A 19,093-nucleotide genomic window follows, 5' to 3' on the forward strand; every position below is an offset into this window, starting at 1 on the left:
TTTTAAAATTTTAAAATTTAATATATCAATTTTTAATTAAAAATTTAAAATTATCATATTTTTAATTTAAACCTTTTAAAAATATTATTATATAAAACTTATTATAATTTATATTTTAAAAAATAAAAAATAATAAGAGGAAAATAAGGAAAATAATAGAAACGTAAGCGGAATGGTTTGATTTTAGCGTTATTTTTAACTAAATAATAATTAAATTTCTTTGGGCAGACTAGTATTGCGGAGACGGTGGGCAGCGAGAAAAGACAAAAGGGAGCTGTGGGAGGGACTTGAGACGACTCGTCTTCACTGTGATGTTTGGTGGCGAATCGCCGATATTCACCTCAAACCCTCAAAACTTTTCAACGTCTGCGCTCGTCTAGAGCTTAGGGTTTCAGACGCTCGATTCATTTCCGAACCACCAAAACCTCCACCCAGATAAAACAGCTCAATGGACGGAGGTCCGGCAGGCGGGGGCGGCGTCGGCGGCGGAGCCACCGGTCCCGCGCCTTTCCTTCTCAAGACCTATGAAATGGTGGACGACTCATCGACCGATGAAATCGTGTCCTGGAGCTCCACCAAGAGCAGTTTCGTTGTCTGGAATCCGCCTGAATTCGCTCGCGTTCTTCTCCCCATGTATTTCAAGCACAATAACTTCTCCAGCTTCATCAGACAGCTCAATACATATGTAAGCTTTTCTGAGTCAATTTGGTGCCATTCAATCCTGCTTGGTTGCTGAGAAATGAAAATGAAATTGGAGCTCTTATTCAATTTATGTTGGGTAGTATTTTCTTAGTTTTGTCACACAACCAAACTGTGGTAATGCTTTTTATAACATGTCTTGGCTTCAGGTGAGAAAATATATTGGTTTGGATGATATATCGGTCTCTTTTTTATTTTTTTATTTTTTTTATGTGTACGTGTGTATTATGATTGATGCTAATCCTGAATAAGTCATTTAGATGGCAACGGAGTTATTGAAAGTGGTTGATTACGACTTGCCTTTGAACAACTAGACAACAAGTGTTGCCATTACAAGATCCGCGAGTCCCACTGCATTGGGAATTTTATGGAAGGGGCCAAACTTGGATCAGCGTTTGTATTTTTGGTTTTTTAAAGATCCCATATGTGTTTATATGTTGTTTGATTGCTTGAATTTTGTCAAATACTAGGGCAGTATTTAACTTTTTATATTTTTAATGGGTATCAAATCAGCACCCTTTTGCCAATTATATTACTAAATGGATTTCTTTGAACGAATTCTGTGCCTTTCATCATCCAGTGACCCTTTCCCATTTCTCTATGGGTCCCTTCATTTTGGTTTTCAATTATCAAAAGTTAGTAAAGATGAAAACGTAGAACTCTTTAATTGCCTCCTCATCCAATGTATGTATATAGTTCTTGATAGAATCATTTAACATCCATTTATATATCTTGTCTTTTCATGGGAAGTTAGTGAATGTAAGTAAAACTACCGAAATTTTCTTTAGTTATTCTTGATATGTTCACAAATTCATGAATTCAAGGTTATTTGTAAGCTTAGCTCTTTAATTCTAGGGGTGACTTACTCTGATTAATGTGAGAGTAGAAATCTTTTTACCTTTGGGAGAAACTATTGTGATTTGTGACTGTCTTGGAGCAAGGGAATTCTCCTAGCAGGGATGACATTCATTTTCAAGGATATAGTCTGTGCAATGTCCTTTGGAGTTTACTTTTCTTTTGGATCTACTGTCTATAGTCTCTCTTCCATTCTGTTGCAGGAACCTTTTATAAAACTTATTTTGTTTTAACCTTCTAAGGTTCCTAAATTGTGAAGTAGGATTCATTGAAGAGAGAAAATGGATAACTGGATATCACTAGCAAGTGAGAGGTGTCTCTTTTCTACTTGATAGTTGAAAGCAAAGCCTTAAAAAATTCACTTTATCAAGTGAAGGGAATAATTTTTGCATTTCAAGGACGTTAAGAGTGTTGTAGACTCCTCATGGAAGTTATTTCCTCCAACTCATTAAATGGAACTAAACTTTAAGGCACAAGCTTGTTATGCTGTGCCATTAACATAAAATCATCAGCCACAACAAATATTTGACTTTCATTAATCATTGTGCAAAAATCCCTTTTGGTGCTATCTCTAGGGACGGCTGATTAATACATGGTTTTGACCTGAATTGTCTTGTTGTTTATCATACAGCTGGTTTTCTGCTGCATTCTACCCTTTAACTTCAATTTATCAATGGCTGCTTATGATCCCACGTTTATGGTGTTCGATTTATCCATGATAAATTTTCAGTTCTGTTACATGACCTTTGGTATCAAATTGAGAACCTGATAGTAAATCTGTTTACAGACAATAATCTCCAATAGCTCTTCCAATTTATACAATTGAAGTGGGTGAGGAGTTGTGGCTAACAACTGAATTAGGAGGTTTCAAGATAGATCGGTTGCGACCTCTCAAATAGGTATTGGGCTATACATACAATAGACTAGTTAAAGGAGTTCAATAAATTCTTAAAAAAAAGAAGATAAAATTAGATGGAACATTTACAACATGACATTATTTAAATGACCATGAAAGCATGCCTTTAGATTGGTCTATGTTAATACTAAGAATTAACAACTCAACTATTTCATGTACAATAATTTTGTACTAAGAAATACATAACTATATGATCAACTGCAACTCCAACCCCTGGGACTTCTACTGAGGCTGGTTGTCAAGCTGCCATAGAGCAACAAGGAAATAGTCCAGGAATGGCTACTGTTAAGGAAGTTCATGGCTTGCATGTTTCAAAGTCATGGAATAGGCCACTGACTTGGGAGGTTTCAAGATAGATTGATTGCGACCTCTCAAATAGGTATTGGGTGATACGTACAATAGACTAGTTAAAGAAGTTCAATGAATTCTTGGTGATACATACAACCAACTAGTTAAAGAAGTTCAATAAATTCTAAAAAGAAAACAAAACTTTCTAAAGAAAAAAAGATAAAATTAGATGGATCATTTGGCACATGACATTTACTTAAATGACCATAAAAGCAGACCTTTAGATTGGTCTATGTTAATTATGAGAATTAAAAACTTGATTGTTTCATGTACAATCATTTTTGTACTAAGAAAGACATTATCATGTTGTCAAATCCACTTTAAATGATGTGGATGCTCACCAATCATTGATCCCGAAAATTTCTACAAAGTCATTATTGTCAATGCTTTAATGAGTATGGATATCAAGATGGTACTTTCCATAGCAAGGTTGTAGTTGAGATAATTTTTTTGATAGACAAAGATAATTTGAATTAAGAAACACCAAAAATAGGGGGGTATACATTAGGAGCCTAACCAGGTACCAGAAAAGAAAGAAAAGACTTAAAGAAAGAGAAAGAGAAAGAGAAAGAGAAGGCTAGCCACAATAAAGAGCACCCAAAAAATTTAGAAAAAAGGGATTATCCAACTCCAAAAACTGCTAAGACCACTCTATTAGTGATCGGATAAAGAGATTCCTCAAACTTTAGTCTGACAACTCTTCCTCTTGGAAGTTCCTTTGGTTTTCCTCTCCCCAGATACACCAAAAAAGATAAATCATAGCCAATCTCCAAACTGCTCTTCTTTTCTTCCTTAGCCCCTTGACTTTTCATTCGAGAAGAAGATTTCTCATGGAAGTCAGGAACGCCCACACCAAAATGAAAGTTATTAACAATAAAGTCCAAAGTTCCCTTGTCTTATCACAATGAATTAAAATGTGGTCAGTTGATTCTTCACTATCTTTACAAAGGCTGCACCTATTGACCATGGACCAACCCCTTTTCATTAACATGTCTATTGTTAAGATTTTCCCTCAAACTGCTTCCCAAGAAGAAAGACGAGTTTTAAGAGGGGCGCATGATCCCCGAATCTCTTTAGCTAGGAATAATAAATTGTTGTCAGCCCTTACGGAGTTATAAAATGATTTGACACTCCCTCCCATCATTCTTCATACTAAGGAATCCTCCCCTTCTTGCACTTTTAATGCAAAAATGTGTTCCAAGAAATGAGTCACCTCCTCTAACCCCCAATCTTGGAAAGATCTTCTAAAATGCACCTCCCAACAACCATCTCCATCCCCTTACTTCCCCCAAAGGTCTACCACTGTAGCATATTTGTGGGATGCAAGCTTGAAAAGATTATGAAAAACATCCTTCAACTTAGACTCCCCAACTCAACTGTCACACCAAAAACTTGTGCATCTACCATTTCCAATACGGATACTAGTTCTAAGAATGAACTCTTCCCACCCTTTTCTAATGTCTTTCCAAAGACTCAGCCCATAAGAATCTCTCACCTCTCTAGTAGTCCAACCCCCCTCCACCTCCCCAAATTTTCCAAGAATGACTTTCCTCCGTAAACTCTCCCTCTCAAGGGGAAACCTCCATAGCCATTTGCCTAACAAAGCTTGATTGAGACCCTCCAAGTGCCTTAACCCCAACCCTCAATGCTTCTTATCTTCACAAATATGCAACCAACTATAGGCCAGCAGAACTTGTAGAATGCCAGTGAAAAACCATCCAGCCCTGGTAACTTGTCACTCCCCAAATCTGACATTGCTTTGGTTACCTCCTCTTAAAGCAGCCCCTCCAAACCCTCATTATCCGAGGAGTCAAGAATTGTCCAAAGTTGGACCCTATTGGTTTAGATGTTTGGTTTAATAATCCATAATCAGGAAAATGTGACACAGTAGGGATTGTACAAGAGCTCAGAATTATGGTGCAGCTCAGCCATGAATCTATTATACTGACCATAATTCAGTTATATCAGCTGATTGGTTATGACCGTAACTCGATCATATTGGCTGATTCATTATTGTAATTCTTTAAGGTTCAAAGTATCTGTCAACTTGTATCCAGAATGATTGAGTTGTATCCAGAACAACCATGCTGAGAAGATTTCAAGACCCATTACAAGACTTATCAATTACAATAACGAATCAGTTGATACAACCAAGTTATGTTCAGTACAATAGGTACTTTGAAATCTATTATAGCAGGGCCTTGAAATCTTCTCAGCATGGTCGTTCTGGATACAACTTGATGGATACTGCGAACCTTGATTGATGGAATTGAGTAAGCGACAAACTAGGCAAGGAAAAAGGAAGTCCATGACACATGGCTGGATGTAGTTGTTAACTTTTAGATATTATTATCAACAGTAGTTATCGATGAAAACTATAAATAGAAAATGTCAGTGCTCTGTAAAGTCCCTCCGACACATCAAACAACCCAAATTCCCCTTGAATCCTTCTCTTAGCTTGTAGGTTAGTCTTAGCCTATTACATGGTTGATAGCTTAGTACTGTAGTAGTTTGTAGATGTACCACCTGTCGGAGTGATCCTCGGATACCCACTAGCACCACATCATTTCACATGCCTATTGGAACCTCAGGTAATAAGAAATCCTAGAATCCAAAGTGCAGGCACTTGCCCACTTCAAGAGAAAAGAGCTTGAAATGGAAAGTTTTGTAGAAACTTCCAATGAGAATAGAAAAATTAGAGATGGTTGAGCATGTTTGCTAGATGGCATATTGCAGAGAATGAAAGAGCTAAATGGATGTCTCATGTTATATCACAAAACATGGCTCAAAATCTCAGATCTTGACAGAAAATATAAAACACACCATGAAACTAGTGGCTGAAAGCATCCAAATCATTTAAATTTCGAACCCATGAATAGGGATGGACAATATGCCCAAAAATGTTCTTTTTGATGTACAACATGAATGTGACAAGGATTAGCTAGGAGATGCTACAGCCCCTCAAATTTTGGATGCACAAAAAAATCCTGTTTTTCTTAATGAGTATTTAGGCCCTATATGAGAATTACAGAATTGGCTACTAAATCAAGGGGTGGTTCATTGAAATGAACCAGTAAGACAACTCTATTGAAGTCTCAGTCAAGATCAAATGATAGAATTTGATCCTGGAACACTTTGGATTGAGAATGAGGTGCATAGGAAGACCTAGTTATAGGTAGCCTTGTGGAGATTGGATCCATTGAATCCAGGAAATCACTGGTGAATTTTGAATCCTTGAGTTTATTGTTTTCTAAAGAAAACATTCAATCCTTGATTAATATTGGAAGGTTTGCAATCCAATGTAGTGAATGTAGGGTTGATGATTTTGTGAAATTGAGAATATTTTCAAATTCCTTGACATGAATAGTTTTTTCTTGGTACATTTGCTACCAAATAGCATCACAAATTGGGCTTAGATGGAAGAATAATGTATCTGGATCAAAGAAACAACTAGACTTTGCTGAGCAGTATATAGAGACTGGAGAGAGTGTAGGCATTGTTATATGGTATTACTAGAAAGAGAGTTTCTGAAGCTAACTTTAAAATGTCTGGAATTTGAAATACTGAAATAGTACAAAATGGAGTTTAAAGAAGTGTTCAAACTGATTTCTACAGGAGGTTGAGATGCAACACTTGGGAGGAAGACTTCCTCATTGAGGATATTATGATGATCCTTGTACTAAGATCTACATGGCTGGGGATCTATTGACGGACTTACACTTACAATGCCCAGTAAAACCAGAAGTGATGAACCAATTAGGAAAGCTTGTGTCAAAATTTGGTGGATCGTATTTTTCCATTTGATTAAGGCTGATAAGCTATTCTACCATATATTAGCTGGTCACCCTTTTAATTATCTTAGTAATCATAGATTGCTTTCAAAAGAAAGGAAGCAAAAAATATTGTAAATAACTTGACTCTTCTGCATAGTGCCTAGGAATGGCACCTAAAGAAACAAAAGAAAAAGGATTGTTGAAGTTTCATAATAAAAAGAATGAAGTCATGGGAATTTTTTGATCCATTTCAAACTCAACCAGATGTCATATGATCATTGTCGCTGCAGTTCATCCACTAGAATGCAAGTGATGCAGTTAAAGCTGGAGAAAGGAATAGATAGATGTTCAATGGATTATCCTAGCTAGGTTATTTAAAGCTACATTTGAGGTGCAATGGAATTGACTTGAAGCAGTTCTTACCGAAGGAAAAAAAAAAAGAAAAAGTCATTGATGGATAGGGTGAGTAGCCTCTTCTTTAAAGAGCTCGGTTGAGAAAGGAAGACTCCAAAGGCAGAATCTAGGAAAAGCAGGCGTTCGTCTAATTAAGAAGTTCCCTAGAAATGCCATGCAGGAATTTTCTTGCTATGTGTTTCCTTGTTTTGTACCCTACTAATACTGACACAAGCTTTCAATACCCATGGGGTGCTAAATCTTGCTCAAGACATGAACTCTCCAAGGATGACAGTCACCTCATTCCCCAGTGGAGGAATAGAACCCATTGAACCACCCAAAGAGTCACACCTCTTATTATTACTCCTCAATGGCCAGAATGCAGTAACGAAGGCAACAAAGAAAATTTGCTGGGCCGATGGATGTATTGTTGTCTTTTAACAAATAAATAGGGTCTCAATAAAACTCATTCCTGTGGAAGAAAAGGTTAAAATTGGTGGCCAAAATCTAAAAAAGAAGAGATGAATGGGGACAGAACTGGGAAGATGACAAATACTTGAAAACAGTGATCGAGTTCAAAGTTGATTGCTCTGTTTTTCTACCATAAGAAGAATGATGATGGTAGTAATAACCTTGGTGCGTTCCAGTTCAGGGCTTGCCCAACAACATTAGCTGTGTAAAAATGTTCCTTTGCCATGATTTTAGGCTAAACCAGGTTGACATGAGCTGAAAATGTGGAACTTGGAGGAGGATTAATAGGAGAACCAGTAAAGATTGTCTTTAAAATATTGTGCAGCATTTAGACCTTTCCACGTTAGCATGCGCATGGAAGGATGCCTCTTAACAGATTCCTGGATAATAATGGAGCAATAGTAAACATACTGATACTGCCTGCTCAAATGATGAAAAACTAATGAAGACAAAGCAGGACATTGGTCCTATTTCACTGTGACTACTTTTGCACAAAAATGTCAAAAGTTAAGGGGGATTTGTCAATCAACAGCCCTGTGGAATCCAAGTCAGGGATCACGGCATTTCTTTACTGATACTACTTTGTGCTACAGTGCACTATGGGGTAGATAATAGGTACATAACAATTGATGTGTTCATAAGTCTTAGGTCAAGTGATGTATTTATTTTTGGAAGGAGAAGGAGCTAGAGAATGTTAGTGCTGAAGGTCAACTGCTTCAAACTGATTTTCATTACTTGGAAGCTATATCCTATGAGAAAAACTGGGAGCCACTATAGTATATAAGCTTCAAAGGCTTCAAATAATTGCATAATTTGAGATGATGTCCAGTGTCCGGAGTGATGGACTTAAGTACACGTCAGATTACTGCCATGACCAATTAACTGCCATGCTTCACGGTAACTAGGTCTAGGATCTTTCCAATGGCTGTTCCTTTTGCCAGATTTTGTAATTTTGTACACAATTATTAGAACTTTGACTTCCTAAGATAAATTAAAGATCTTTCTATCCTTCTGATGTCATTACAAAACATTTTTCTCTTTTTCACGTGGGAAGAGAGATGTTGGATTTTGAGTTCTTAAAAGAATTTCTTGAGTCCTTTTTGAATGTTAACTCCCTTTATCCTTTCCCAAAAGTAGCTCATTTGAAAATCCAAAACTCTCCTAAAGCTCTGAGGTTCACTTGGTTAGTGGTGAACAGAAAGCTTAATACAACACAAATGATTTTTTTAAACTTCACTGGCATATAAAGTCATCAACCCCAATCTGCTACTGTCCCTTTTGAGTTGTATTGGTCTTTTGGGTTAGACAGCATGAGTGCTCTTTTATTGGAGCCTTTGTTTTCTCTCTGATTTTCTTCTTTCTATGTGCATGTATCTTTTATTTTCTGGGCTTCCCATCCTTGTATATCTGTCCATTTCTTAATACAATTTCTAGGTTCTCATCAAACAAAAAAGTTTAAAATTAGATAAAAAAAAAAAAAGGACCTACCAGTCTTGAGCTGGATTTTATGTGATATTTTTAGGAAATATTGAAAGTAGAAGACTGTCTTCATAGATTAATGCTTTAAAATGTTCATGACAATCTTCTTCAAGTTGGAGCATAAACATTCTTCACCATCATGCTCGTCTGGCTTCATAGATGGTAAAAGTTTCCTCTCCCCAAAGCCTTAGTAAAAACTTATCCTAGTGAATGCTCAGATTCAAAACACAGGGTAATAATCTGTTGCTTCATAACTTATCAAAAAAAAAAATTCTGTTGCTTCATCATCTATGTCTCGTGAAAATATGGTAGAGTTCAATATGCCTGTTTTTTTTTTTCAGTGAACATATAATTTCTGGTTATATATATGGCAGCTGGATTGCCAAAAAATATTTTTATGAGAGCATTATTTATGGTCCCATCTTTGCAGAATTGATCTTACATACAATATGAGCCATAACCTCCTACTCTAGTTCTGCACTTAGCCAACGATAAATAGTTTGCCAATGATAAGTAGTTGGCACTATTTAATTACATGAGGGAAATTTTCATTTTAATATTGTCAATCAAGGGTATGAGAATGGTTTTAACAATAGGGGCTGTTCGTGTCCCATCTCTTGTTTGCCGATGACACTTTGATTTTCTGTGACGCCGATGAAGATCAGTTGTAATATCTTAGTTGGACCTTCATGTGGTTTTTAGGTTTAAAAGTCAATCTGAGCAAAACTGAGGCCATCCCAGTGGGGGAAGGCATTCCTATGGAGACTCTCGCCTTGGTTTTGGGATGTAAGATAGGGAGTTTACCTACCTCCTACTTGGGTCTTCCCCTTGGAGCCTCTTACAAATCCCCTAGGGTGTGGGATGCAGTGGAAGAAAGATTCAGGAAAAGGTTGTCTCTCTGGAAAAGGCAATACCTCTCCAAAGGTGGCCGTCTTACCTTGCTAAAAAGCACCCTCTCTAGCCTCCCAACCTACTTTCTTTCTCTCTTTGTGATCCCCAAGAGGGTGTGTGCAAGGCTTGAAAAGATCCAAAGGGATTTCTTATGGTGCGGTGGAGCCTTAGAGAATAAACCTCACTTGGTGAGTTGGAAGGTTATTTGTGCCGCTAAAAAGGATGAAGGGTTGGCCATTTGCAGTCTAGCTACTTTTAACAAGGCCCTTCTTGGGAAGTGGTTGTGGAGATTTGCTAATGAGAATGAGCCCCTATGGAAGCAAATTATCTCTAGTAAGTATGACCTTTAAGAGGGGGGTTGGTGCTCCAAAGAAGTAAGAGACCGTTATGGGGTGGGGGTTTGGAAGGCCATCAGAAATGGTTGGGAGAACTTTCGATCTCACTCCCGCTTCATTGTAGGGGATGGCACTAGAGTGAAGTTTTGGAAGGACTTGTGGTGTGAAAACCAATCTCTGGAAAGAAGCTTTCCCCTTCTTGTTTAATCTCTCTGTCAACAAAGAAGGCTGGGTTGCTGAGGCCTGGGAGGAAAACGAAGTTGGAGGTAGCTGGGGGCTTTGTTTTAATAGACAGCTTAATGATTGGGAGGTGGGAGAAGTAGAAAGCTTATTAAGCAAGCTTCATCCTTTGACCATTAGAAGAGGTGTGGATGACTTGTTCTAGTGGAAAGAGAACAAGAATGGGACCTTTTCTGTCTAGTCTTTTTATAGCTCATTCTCAAGGGGCATCAAGCCCCCCTTCCTGGCTAGAACTATTTGGACGCCTTAGGTTCCAATTAGGGCTAGCTTCTTTGGTTGGGAGGCGGCCTGGTGCAGGCTACTCACCACTGACCGCCTGAAGAGATTTGGTTGGAGCATCCCCAACAGGTGCTTTTTGTGCAAATATGAGGAGGAGACCATAGATCACCTTCTCTTGTTTTGTGAGAAGGCCATAATGTTATGGCTTCTGGTCTTCTCCCTTTTTGGGGTGCAATGGGTGATGCACTCCTCTGTAAAAAGAAACCTCCTAGGATGGCATGGATCTTTTGTGGGCAAGAAAAGGGAGAAAACTTGGAGAGCTACCCCCCTCTGCCTGATGTGGACCATTTGGAAAGAAAGGAATAGGAGAGTCTTCGATGATATTGAGAGGAATGACCAAGATATTAAATCCATTTTTTTTGTACACTTTTGTGAATTGGGCTAGGGTGTATATAGAGGAACACATTCTCTCTTTGATAGATTTTGTAGACTGGCTAGCCACCAAATAAGAGTCAGACTTGTTTATCCTTTTGTTTTTTGCTTCTTTGTATCTTGGTATACTCTGTGTATACCCTTTCTCTAGCCTTTTGGCTCTTAATGAATTTTCTTTACCTATCAAAAAAAAAAATTGAGTTGTCCATAATCACAAGTCTAGTTTTTAACAAATAGGAAGAACTTTCAGTATCTATGGAACATGAAGCAAGTTTATTTTTGGAAATCCCAATAATGAGTCAGCAGATTATGAACCACTCTCAGTCCTCTCTTTTCACAAAACGTGCATGGAAGAGGTTTCTAACCCAAGAGATCAGTGGAATACGATCAAACTGAAAGAGACCTCTACCAATCAGCTACAATACTCTTATTATAGAAAAACATGTATTCACAACAAATTCCAAAAATTTCAGTTTATGTGCTCTTTTTCTTTTTTCTTTTTTTGGCTTCAGACCCACACAACTACATAAGCATCTTCTAGAAAGGAAAAGTGCACCAGAGGATACCCCCATAGAACAGCCCTAATTTGTCTGAACATTTCCACCCAGCCCTGATTTCAGCACTGGAAGAGCCCTTGACTCCCATTAGAGCTATGGCATGGTCTGGTACCGGGGATATTCCTGTAAGCCTTCAATTGATCATATAAAACATCTAGCAAACAAAGTCTAGGAGAGGAAATAATATAATAGAATAGCATCAATATTGATCAGATGCCATGCTGGGAAATGTGAGAGAGGAGACTGAGAAAATAGAGAAGAAAGGAAAAGTTAAGAGTAGAGAAGAAAGGAAAAGTTAAGAGTAGAGAAGAAACTAATGGGAGAGAAGAGATGAGCCACTAATGATAGGTTGTCCACTAACTTATACAAGGTTTGAGAGTATGAAAAGATGTCTTCGATGCAAATTAGGCATCAAAATATAACCCTGACCAATATTTTTAATAAAAATTTAAAACCTATGGGAGTGTGAACACTTTGTGTCCATGCTGTTATTACCTCCTTATCAAAGCTACAAGTTGAATGAGGAGTAATTAATATGATATGGATGATCTTTTCCCCATTGAAAAAGTGTTTAAAAAAACATTTCAGCATAAACCCGCACTGTCATGTGTCTGACATCAGTTTGGGGACACAAAAATCTTCATTTTCTTTAAAATAAGTGCAAGACCAGCTGAATGTGCCAAACTAAATGTTGACTATAATCTGAAAAAACTGCTGGTTGCAAGTCATCTGTCATGCCAGTACCTATTGTTGTTGCGTGTTACTGTTCTCACATATGAAACAAATTGCTTAAACTGATTCATGTCTCCTTATGCTGGATTTGGGGTTAGGACCTAAGGTTGGTAGCTAGATTTTTGTATATAAAAGGTTGATTTTTCTATTAGGTCTTTTGCTAATAGAATATTTTCTTCCAATGTAGATTTTGAGTACTAGTGTTTGTGATTGCCTTCTTTTTGCAGAAGCTTAATATTCTAGTGGCATGTATAAGAAATAATGTATTTATTCTATCTTTTATTGGTTTTATTTTGTTTTGTTATTGTTGATGTGGTTTTCATTTTTTTTCAATATAAATTTCTCTTCTTTTCTGTGAGAAGAATTGTATTCTTCTCTGGGGTATGATTTGCAAATTGAGTTTACATCTTTTGAAGGTTTTTATATTCTTATCATTTTTCTAAATCTCAGTTTTCTTAATTCTTATCCATGTGAGATGCTGCATTCTCCTTCTGGTATTTCTTTTCCTATTTTTGGTGTTTGTTTTCTTGGGTTTTTGTTTTTTGTTTTTTTTTCTTGGAGTGGAAGTGAAATATTTCATTTCCTTTCAAGTGTGCACATCAGCCTTTAATCCTCCCCTCATCTCCCACAAGAAATCCGAGGAAGCAGCAAATCAAACAAAAAACAGATAAATTGCTCCCCAAAAATATATAAATTTGTAGTTTTGAAACATTCAACTGTATATTTGTGAGGAAAATTGGACTTAAAATATGATGCAATTGATTACATTTTTGTCTACTTTGGTGGGCAGGGATTTCGAAAGAGTGATCCTGAGAGATGGGAATTTGCTAATGAAGATTTTGTGAAAGATCAAAAGCATCTCCTTAAGAATATTCACCGCAGAAAACCTATTCACAGCCACAGTCACCCTCAAGGTCCTCCTGCAGATTCAGAAAGAGCAGCATTTGATGAAGAAATAGACAGGCTCTCTCGTGAAAAAACTGAGCTTCAGTTGAAGGTTTACAAGGTCAAACAGCAGCAGTCAGCAAAGCTTCAGTTGGAAGACTTAACCCAGAGGGTTAGTGGAATGGAGCAGAGGCAGGAAAAGTTGCTGACCTTCTTGGAAAAGGCAGTTCAGAACCCTACTTTTGTTAAGCATCTTGCTCAGAAAATTGAATCAATGGATTTTTCAGCATATAATAAGAAAAGGCGATTGCCTCAAGTCGATCACTTGCAGCCAGTTGCTGAAAATAGTCTGTTGGACAATTATAGCAGCTCTAGAACTGAGTGTGGGAGTATTTTCCATAAAGATTTCTCAAATAAGCTGAAACTGGAGTTATCACCAGCTGCTTCAGATATTAACTTGCTTTCACAAAGCACACAGAGTTCCAATGAAGATGCAGGAAGTCCACACATGAAAATATCTGAAGGAGACCCCAAAGAGATGCCCATGCGAACGGAAGGCCATTTATTTGCACCTGAAACATTAGAGCTTTCAGATACCGGAACATCTTTTACTTTTAAAAGGGACCCAACCTTGTCTCAGCAAATGGGAGTGAATGAAAGCCAAAGGCTGCTTTACTTGCAGGAAAGTTTGACCTCTACTGAAGAAGGCGATGGCCATATCTCCTGCCATTTAAATCTAACTTTGGCATCTTCTCCATTACAAGTTGACAAAAGTAGTTCAACTAGGATGCCCCAAATAGGTCAGGATATTGGCAAATCCTCAGCATCTAGGTCTATTGCCGATGCTAAAGAAGCTGATTTTAGAGCTATCCACAAGAGCAGAAATTTTGCTGATGATGACACTATTTTGTCTTCCTCACAAGGGGCCTCAGTTGCAAATGAAGCACCTCCAACTGCTCCGGTCCGGGTGAATGATGTGTTCTGGGAACAGTTCCTGACTGAAAGACCAGGCTCTTCAGACACTGAAGAGGCAAGTTCAAATTTTAGGTCAAACCCATATGATGAGCAAGAAGATAGAAGAGCAGGCCAAGGAATGTTGGGTAACTCAAAAAGCATGGAGCATCTCACTCTTTGAGCACTGGAAGTTTGCATCAAAAGCCGGGTCGTATTTTCAAAGGGTAGTCTCAATTCTTGCTCTGATTTGTGAGTTTTGGATAGGATAAACCATATAATGTCCTTTTTTGGGTTAATAATTTTGCACAGGTGGTTGCTAAAGTTATAAATCAAGAAGATAGCAGTAAAGTGTTCTCTTGATGTTACACCAGTCTAAGTTCATGAACATATTGTTTATGTTTACCAAAAAATAAGTGTTTAATATCTGAATTCTAAATAAACCATATGCACTGCATTTGATTCGTGAATTCTTGTAGATTTCTGATAGTAGCTCATGTAAATTAAGAGTCCGATTGGTAGTTATTCTTTGAAGCATTTCTAAACTTTCTAACACTAAAAATTTCTATCTTTTAAGTATTAGAAATGTTAGAAATATTTTCTAAAATTACTGTCAAACGGACTATAACTGTGTTAATAATCTACCAATGTGATATTGATCACTGCACTGATAAAATAAACTGTTAGTTTGTCACAGGGAGATTTTAAGTTTCTTAGTAGTTAGGAAATGGTTGATGCATCTGGAGTCAGGATTGTATATTTTCCTCTCTGATTTTTGTCATGAAAAAATAACTACCCCCATCTTCCTCATATGAATATTAGGTGAATGTACTCTTGGATACTCTTTCTGATTTCTGTTTTTAAAATAAAAGAATAGTAATTTTTATATAAGATGCATGAATTCTTGGACTTATATTGAAAAAGTAGTAGTTCTAAACCTGGTTTTGAAAAAAAAAAAAATGTGTCAATTTTTTTCACTATCTTAAATTTTAAAATTTTAAAATAATTTTTAAAGCTACGAGGTAAATCTATATTTTTGTATAAGTTGTATTTTTATGTTGAATTTTTTATTTTAAAAATAAAAAAACAAAAAGTGTATCCAAAAACTGTTTCATTTTCTACTTTTTGGTATGATTCATCAGCATGGTCAATTCACTTATTCACTTTTCCTAGGAATTATACTCTCGCAGCAACATGTTAAAGAAAAAGGTGTTACGAGATGCAATTTTTAGCATTTTTTTTTTTAATTATCGAGAAACCTTTCATTGCCAAGCCTGTAAGACTTTTCATGGGGGTCTAAATCTTGAGGTGTTAATTGTCCCATAACAACTAATATATGCTAAATTCAGCCTATCATTAGTGGTATGATTCGAACCTATGATCACATGACATTTATTGGAACCACACTTCTTAGTATTTGTCCTTACTTTAAAAACTATTAGCACTGAAACTCACCACGGTTACCAGCAATCAAATATTCAGCTTAAACCACATGGCTAAGGTTGCAGGGTCCAGGGTACAGTCTACCCTTATATTCTCATTATTTGTCTTATTATCTAATTCTATATAGCAACTTATTGTATATAATTTGCTCCTGATAGATTAAGCAATTTGTCCATTATCTTTGTGGTCTGTGATTGTACATTTTCTAGGTATTAGAGGCATTAAGAAGGCTCACTACCAATATAAACAATTCTTTCATTAACTTCAACTAAGACAGTCCCCATTAGATGTGGTAATTTTGATACTAACTCCAAAGTGATATGAATTTTAATATGTTCGGATGCATTTGCCTTCAGCTTTAAGAGCTTTTTCTCCCACGCTTGACTAATAGAATAGATGGAACAATTGCTTTCTAGTATGATATTATATGTACACAAATAGTAAATAATATATATATAAACATGAGATGTATTGTGTTGAATAAAAGATCATAACATAAGAGGTTAAATACCCTATGTTATCATACAAACCAATTGATCAATTTTACCATTTCTAGCAGTAGGATATGATTTTTTTTTTTTTTTTTTTTTTTTAAATAATGATCATCATAGTGTTAAAATTTATTTTACATCATGATTCAAACCATATCTTAGTCTATATTCATATTACTAATCATTTGCATTCCGTTAAGGAAATGTTGTTGACCTAGTTGGATATGATCATAGATGAAAATATCATGATATATAGGAGATATATAGGCAATGTATCGCGTAACAACACTTATGGAAACGATATCGAATTGAGAAATAAAAATCGCCATAAATAGCCCATACTTCTAGTCATTTTGACTTGGTCAAAGCACAGTTTGGACCTTGCAGGTAGCCATGCACTGGGGCAAGTTTGCCCCTTGTTAAATATACCACACCAAACATATATATAGTTTGCCCCTTGCCATTATATAAACAAAATTTTAAAAGAATATATTAAAGAACAAATTAATTATGAATTATTTTATAATTAAATGAAAAAATATCATTTAATTGATTGCCAAAAATATAAAAATTATTATGATAATTTTCTTCATATTGTTTTTAATATCATGAATAGATTAATTAAATATTAAAAAATTATACATATATTATCATTTATTTTATGTCATTTAATACAATTGAATTAAATGGATCATAATTTTAATATTAAATATATTTAAAATTGGACATATTATAATAAAATATTACAATATTATTATGAAATAATATTTGATGTAATTTAATAATAAATGTAGACATATAAAATTCATATATTTTTTATTAACATATTAATATTATTATTAAATATGATAAATTATATATATCAAATTATTTAACAAAACAACTTTAAAATGTCTATTATACTTCTAATTACATTTTTATGAGATTTTTCTTATATTTCTATGAATTTTGTTCAATTTTAGGCATATTGATATTTTTTTCCAAAATATTCATTAATATATATAAGATATATGTACAAAATAAAATACCGATATATCTATAATTACCGATATTTTTATTATTAGATATGACCGATAACTTTTCATTAAAAGCTCTATAAGAATGTTATATTTTATTATTTAATTATTGATGTAAGATTCATCACCACAAAAATAAGTTTGACATCAAATACTTAGGATAAGTAATTTAGACTTGAGGTAAACAATTTCAACTTGAAATGTCAAGTGATATTATCACTATTTTAAGAACATATGAATGTATGATTGAATAATACAATGAAAATCATTTATCAAATAAATAAGCTTGAAAAAAAATAATGACCTGAATAAAATTATCATATAATGAATTAAATTAATAAGAATTGCATTTCAATTATATAAAAACTAGTAAGCATTAATAAAATAAACAAAATCTAAAGATAATTAAAATAAAGCAAATTTATAAAACATGAAACACTTACAACTATCAAATTTTTGAAACATGAACACGACTTCATAAACAAATATTATTTATATAATATTGTATTATTTTATTTTTAAAGTGATTTAATTTTTTTCTCAATATAATGAGATTTATAATTTTAGAGATTTTGATCTCCCTAACTAACAAAGACCAATGATATAATCAAATATGAATCATAGCAAATTAAGAATTCAATAATTTGATTCAAAATTAAAAATCCACCGGAATTTTATTATAACTTTGCGTTATAAAGACAAAATTTACTTCGCTCTACGGTTTTGAGTGATGCAATAATTTTATGAAAACATTTAAGATAATGTTTTTTAGGCTGTGAAAATTTCTCAACTGTTCTACATGGTTACAAGTTAAAAGAATTTCTCATAACTCTATATAGTTTAATTAGAACTATGTATAAAAAAAGTAATAATAATTAAATATTCATAATATTAATTAATAATAATTAAATAATAAAAATAATAAAAGAATTGTGTTGCTTCTAGTTATGATTAATTACAACCTTAGTGCAGCAACAAACTATATTATTTATTTTCATAACTTTTGGTCATAAATAATTTTATATCATGATACTTGCATAATTTCTAGTCATGCACAATAGTTTTTCACATATATGTCCATAAATCCTCATTTTTTATTATGCCAATTTTAGCTATCTAAATCTTGAATTTTAGATTCAAGATTATGAAAACAAATGTACTTTTGCAAAATTTTGTCATAGTACAATGCACAATTACTTGAGACTTGAAATATGATCCTCAATTGGCTAAAGGGGAAAATTGATACACTTGTATAAAACTTCGGGAGGGCTTTGTTGTAAAATGGGTGACCAAATAAATAAAGAAAGAAATAAAAAATAATAGCTACAGGTTTGGTCTACATGACCAAGTAAAAGAGAAAATAAGGGACTAAAATCGAGACTTGAGGTCAAACAAAAGAAACAAGACAACTAAGAAACGACATAAGGTCAAACATAGATGAAAGACAACCAAAGGCATGACTCGAGGCTAAAAATAGGAGGGAAGACAACTAAAGGCATGATTTGAGGATGAACATAGAATAAAAACTAACTAAAAGTGTGGATCGAGACCAAATATAGAAGAGAAAAGACAATTGAAGGCATAATAAAAAAAATGATAATGAAAAGCATGATTCTCGATCAAACATAGAAAATAGATAACTAGAGGTTTGGTTCAAGGCTATAAGTACAAGGAAAATGATAATTAGAGGTGTAGCTTGAAGCTAAACATAAGATAAGAAAGGATAATTAAAGGCATAGTTTGAGACTGAACATAGAGAAATGATAACTAGAGAGATAACTTGAAGCCAAACATAAGAAAAGAAAGGATAACTAAAGACACAACTTGATGTCAAATGTAGAAAAAAGTATAACTAAAGGTACAAGTCAAGGTTGAATGTAAAAGAGAAAGGGTAACTAAAGGTGTGCCTTAAAGCAGAATGTAAAAGAAAAGTATAACTATAGACACAAATCAAAGTCCAATGTAAT

At 34.8% G+C, this 19,093-nt stretch overlaps 1 protein-coding gene across 1 annotated transcript; it reads left to right on the plus strand.

Moving 5' to 3' along the window:
• The first annotated feature begins 254 nt into the window (after positions 1-254).
• LOC117914632 (heat stress transcription factor A-5) lies at positions 255-14,646 on the plus strand. Its single transcript, XM_034830043.1, has 2 exons — positions 255-685; positions 13,131-14,646. Exons 1-2 carry the CDS (start codon positions 449-451, stop codon positions 14,358-14,360), a joined length of 1,467 nt encoding a protein of 488 aa, XP_034685934.1. The 5' UTR covers positions 255-448; the 3' UTR covers positions 14,361-14,646.
• Positions 14,647-19,093: the final 4,447 nt, after the last annotated feature.

The sequence above is a fragment of the Vitis riparia genome, chromosome 5, assembly GCF_004353265.1.
Source record: "Vitis riparia cultivar Riparia Gloire de Montpellier isolate 1030 chromosome 5, EGFV_Vit.rip_1.0, whole genome shotgun sequence".
NCBI lineage: Eukaryota > Viridiplantae > Streptophyta > Magnoliopsida > Vitales > Vitaceae > Vitis > Vitis riparia.

What these genes read in the sequence shown, in the direction of transcription:
- LOC117914632 (XM_034830043.1), top strand. Translation starts at nt 449, where the DNA reads ATGGACGGAGGTCCGGCAGGCGGGGGCGGCGTCGGCGGCGGAGCCACC. An exon ending in TCAGACAGCTCAATACATAT is followed by an intron (nt 686 to 13,130) that starts GTAAGCTTTTCT and finishes TTTGGTGGGCAG; the next exon opens with GGATTTCGAAAGAGTGATCC.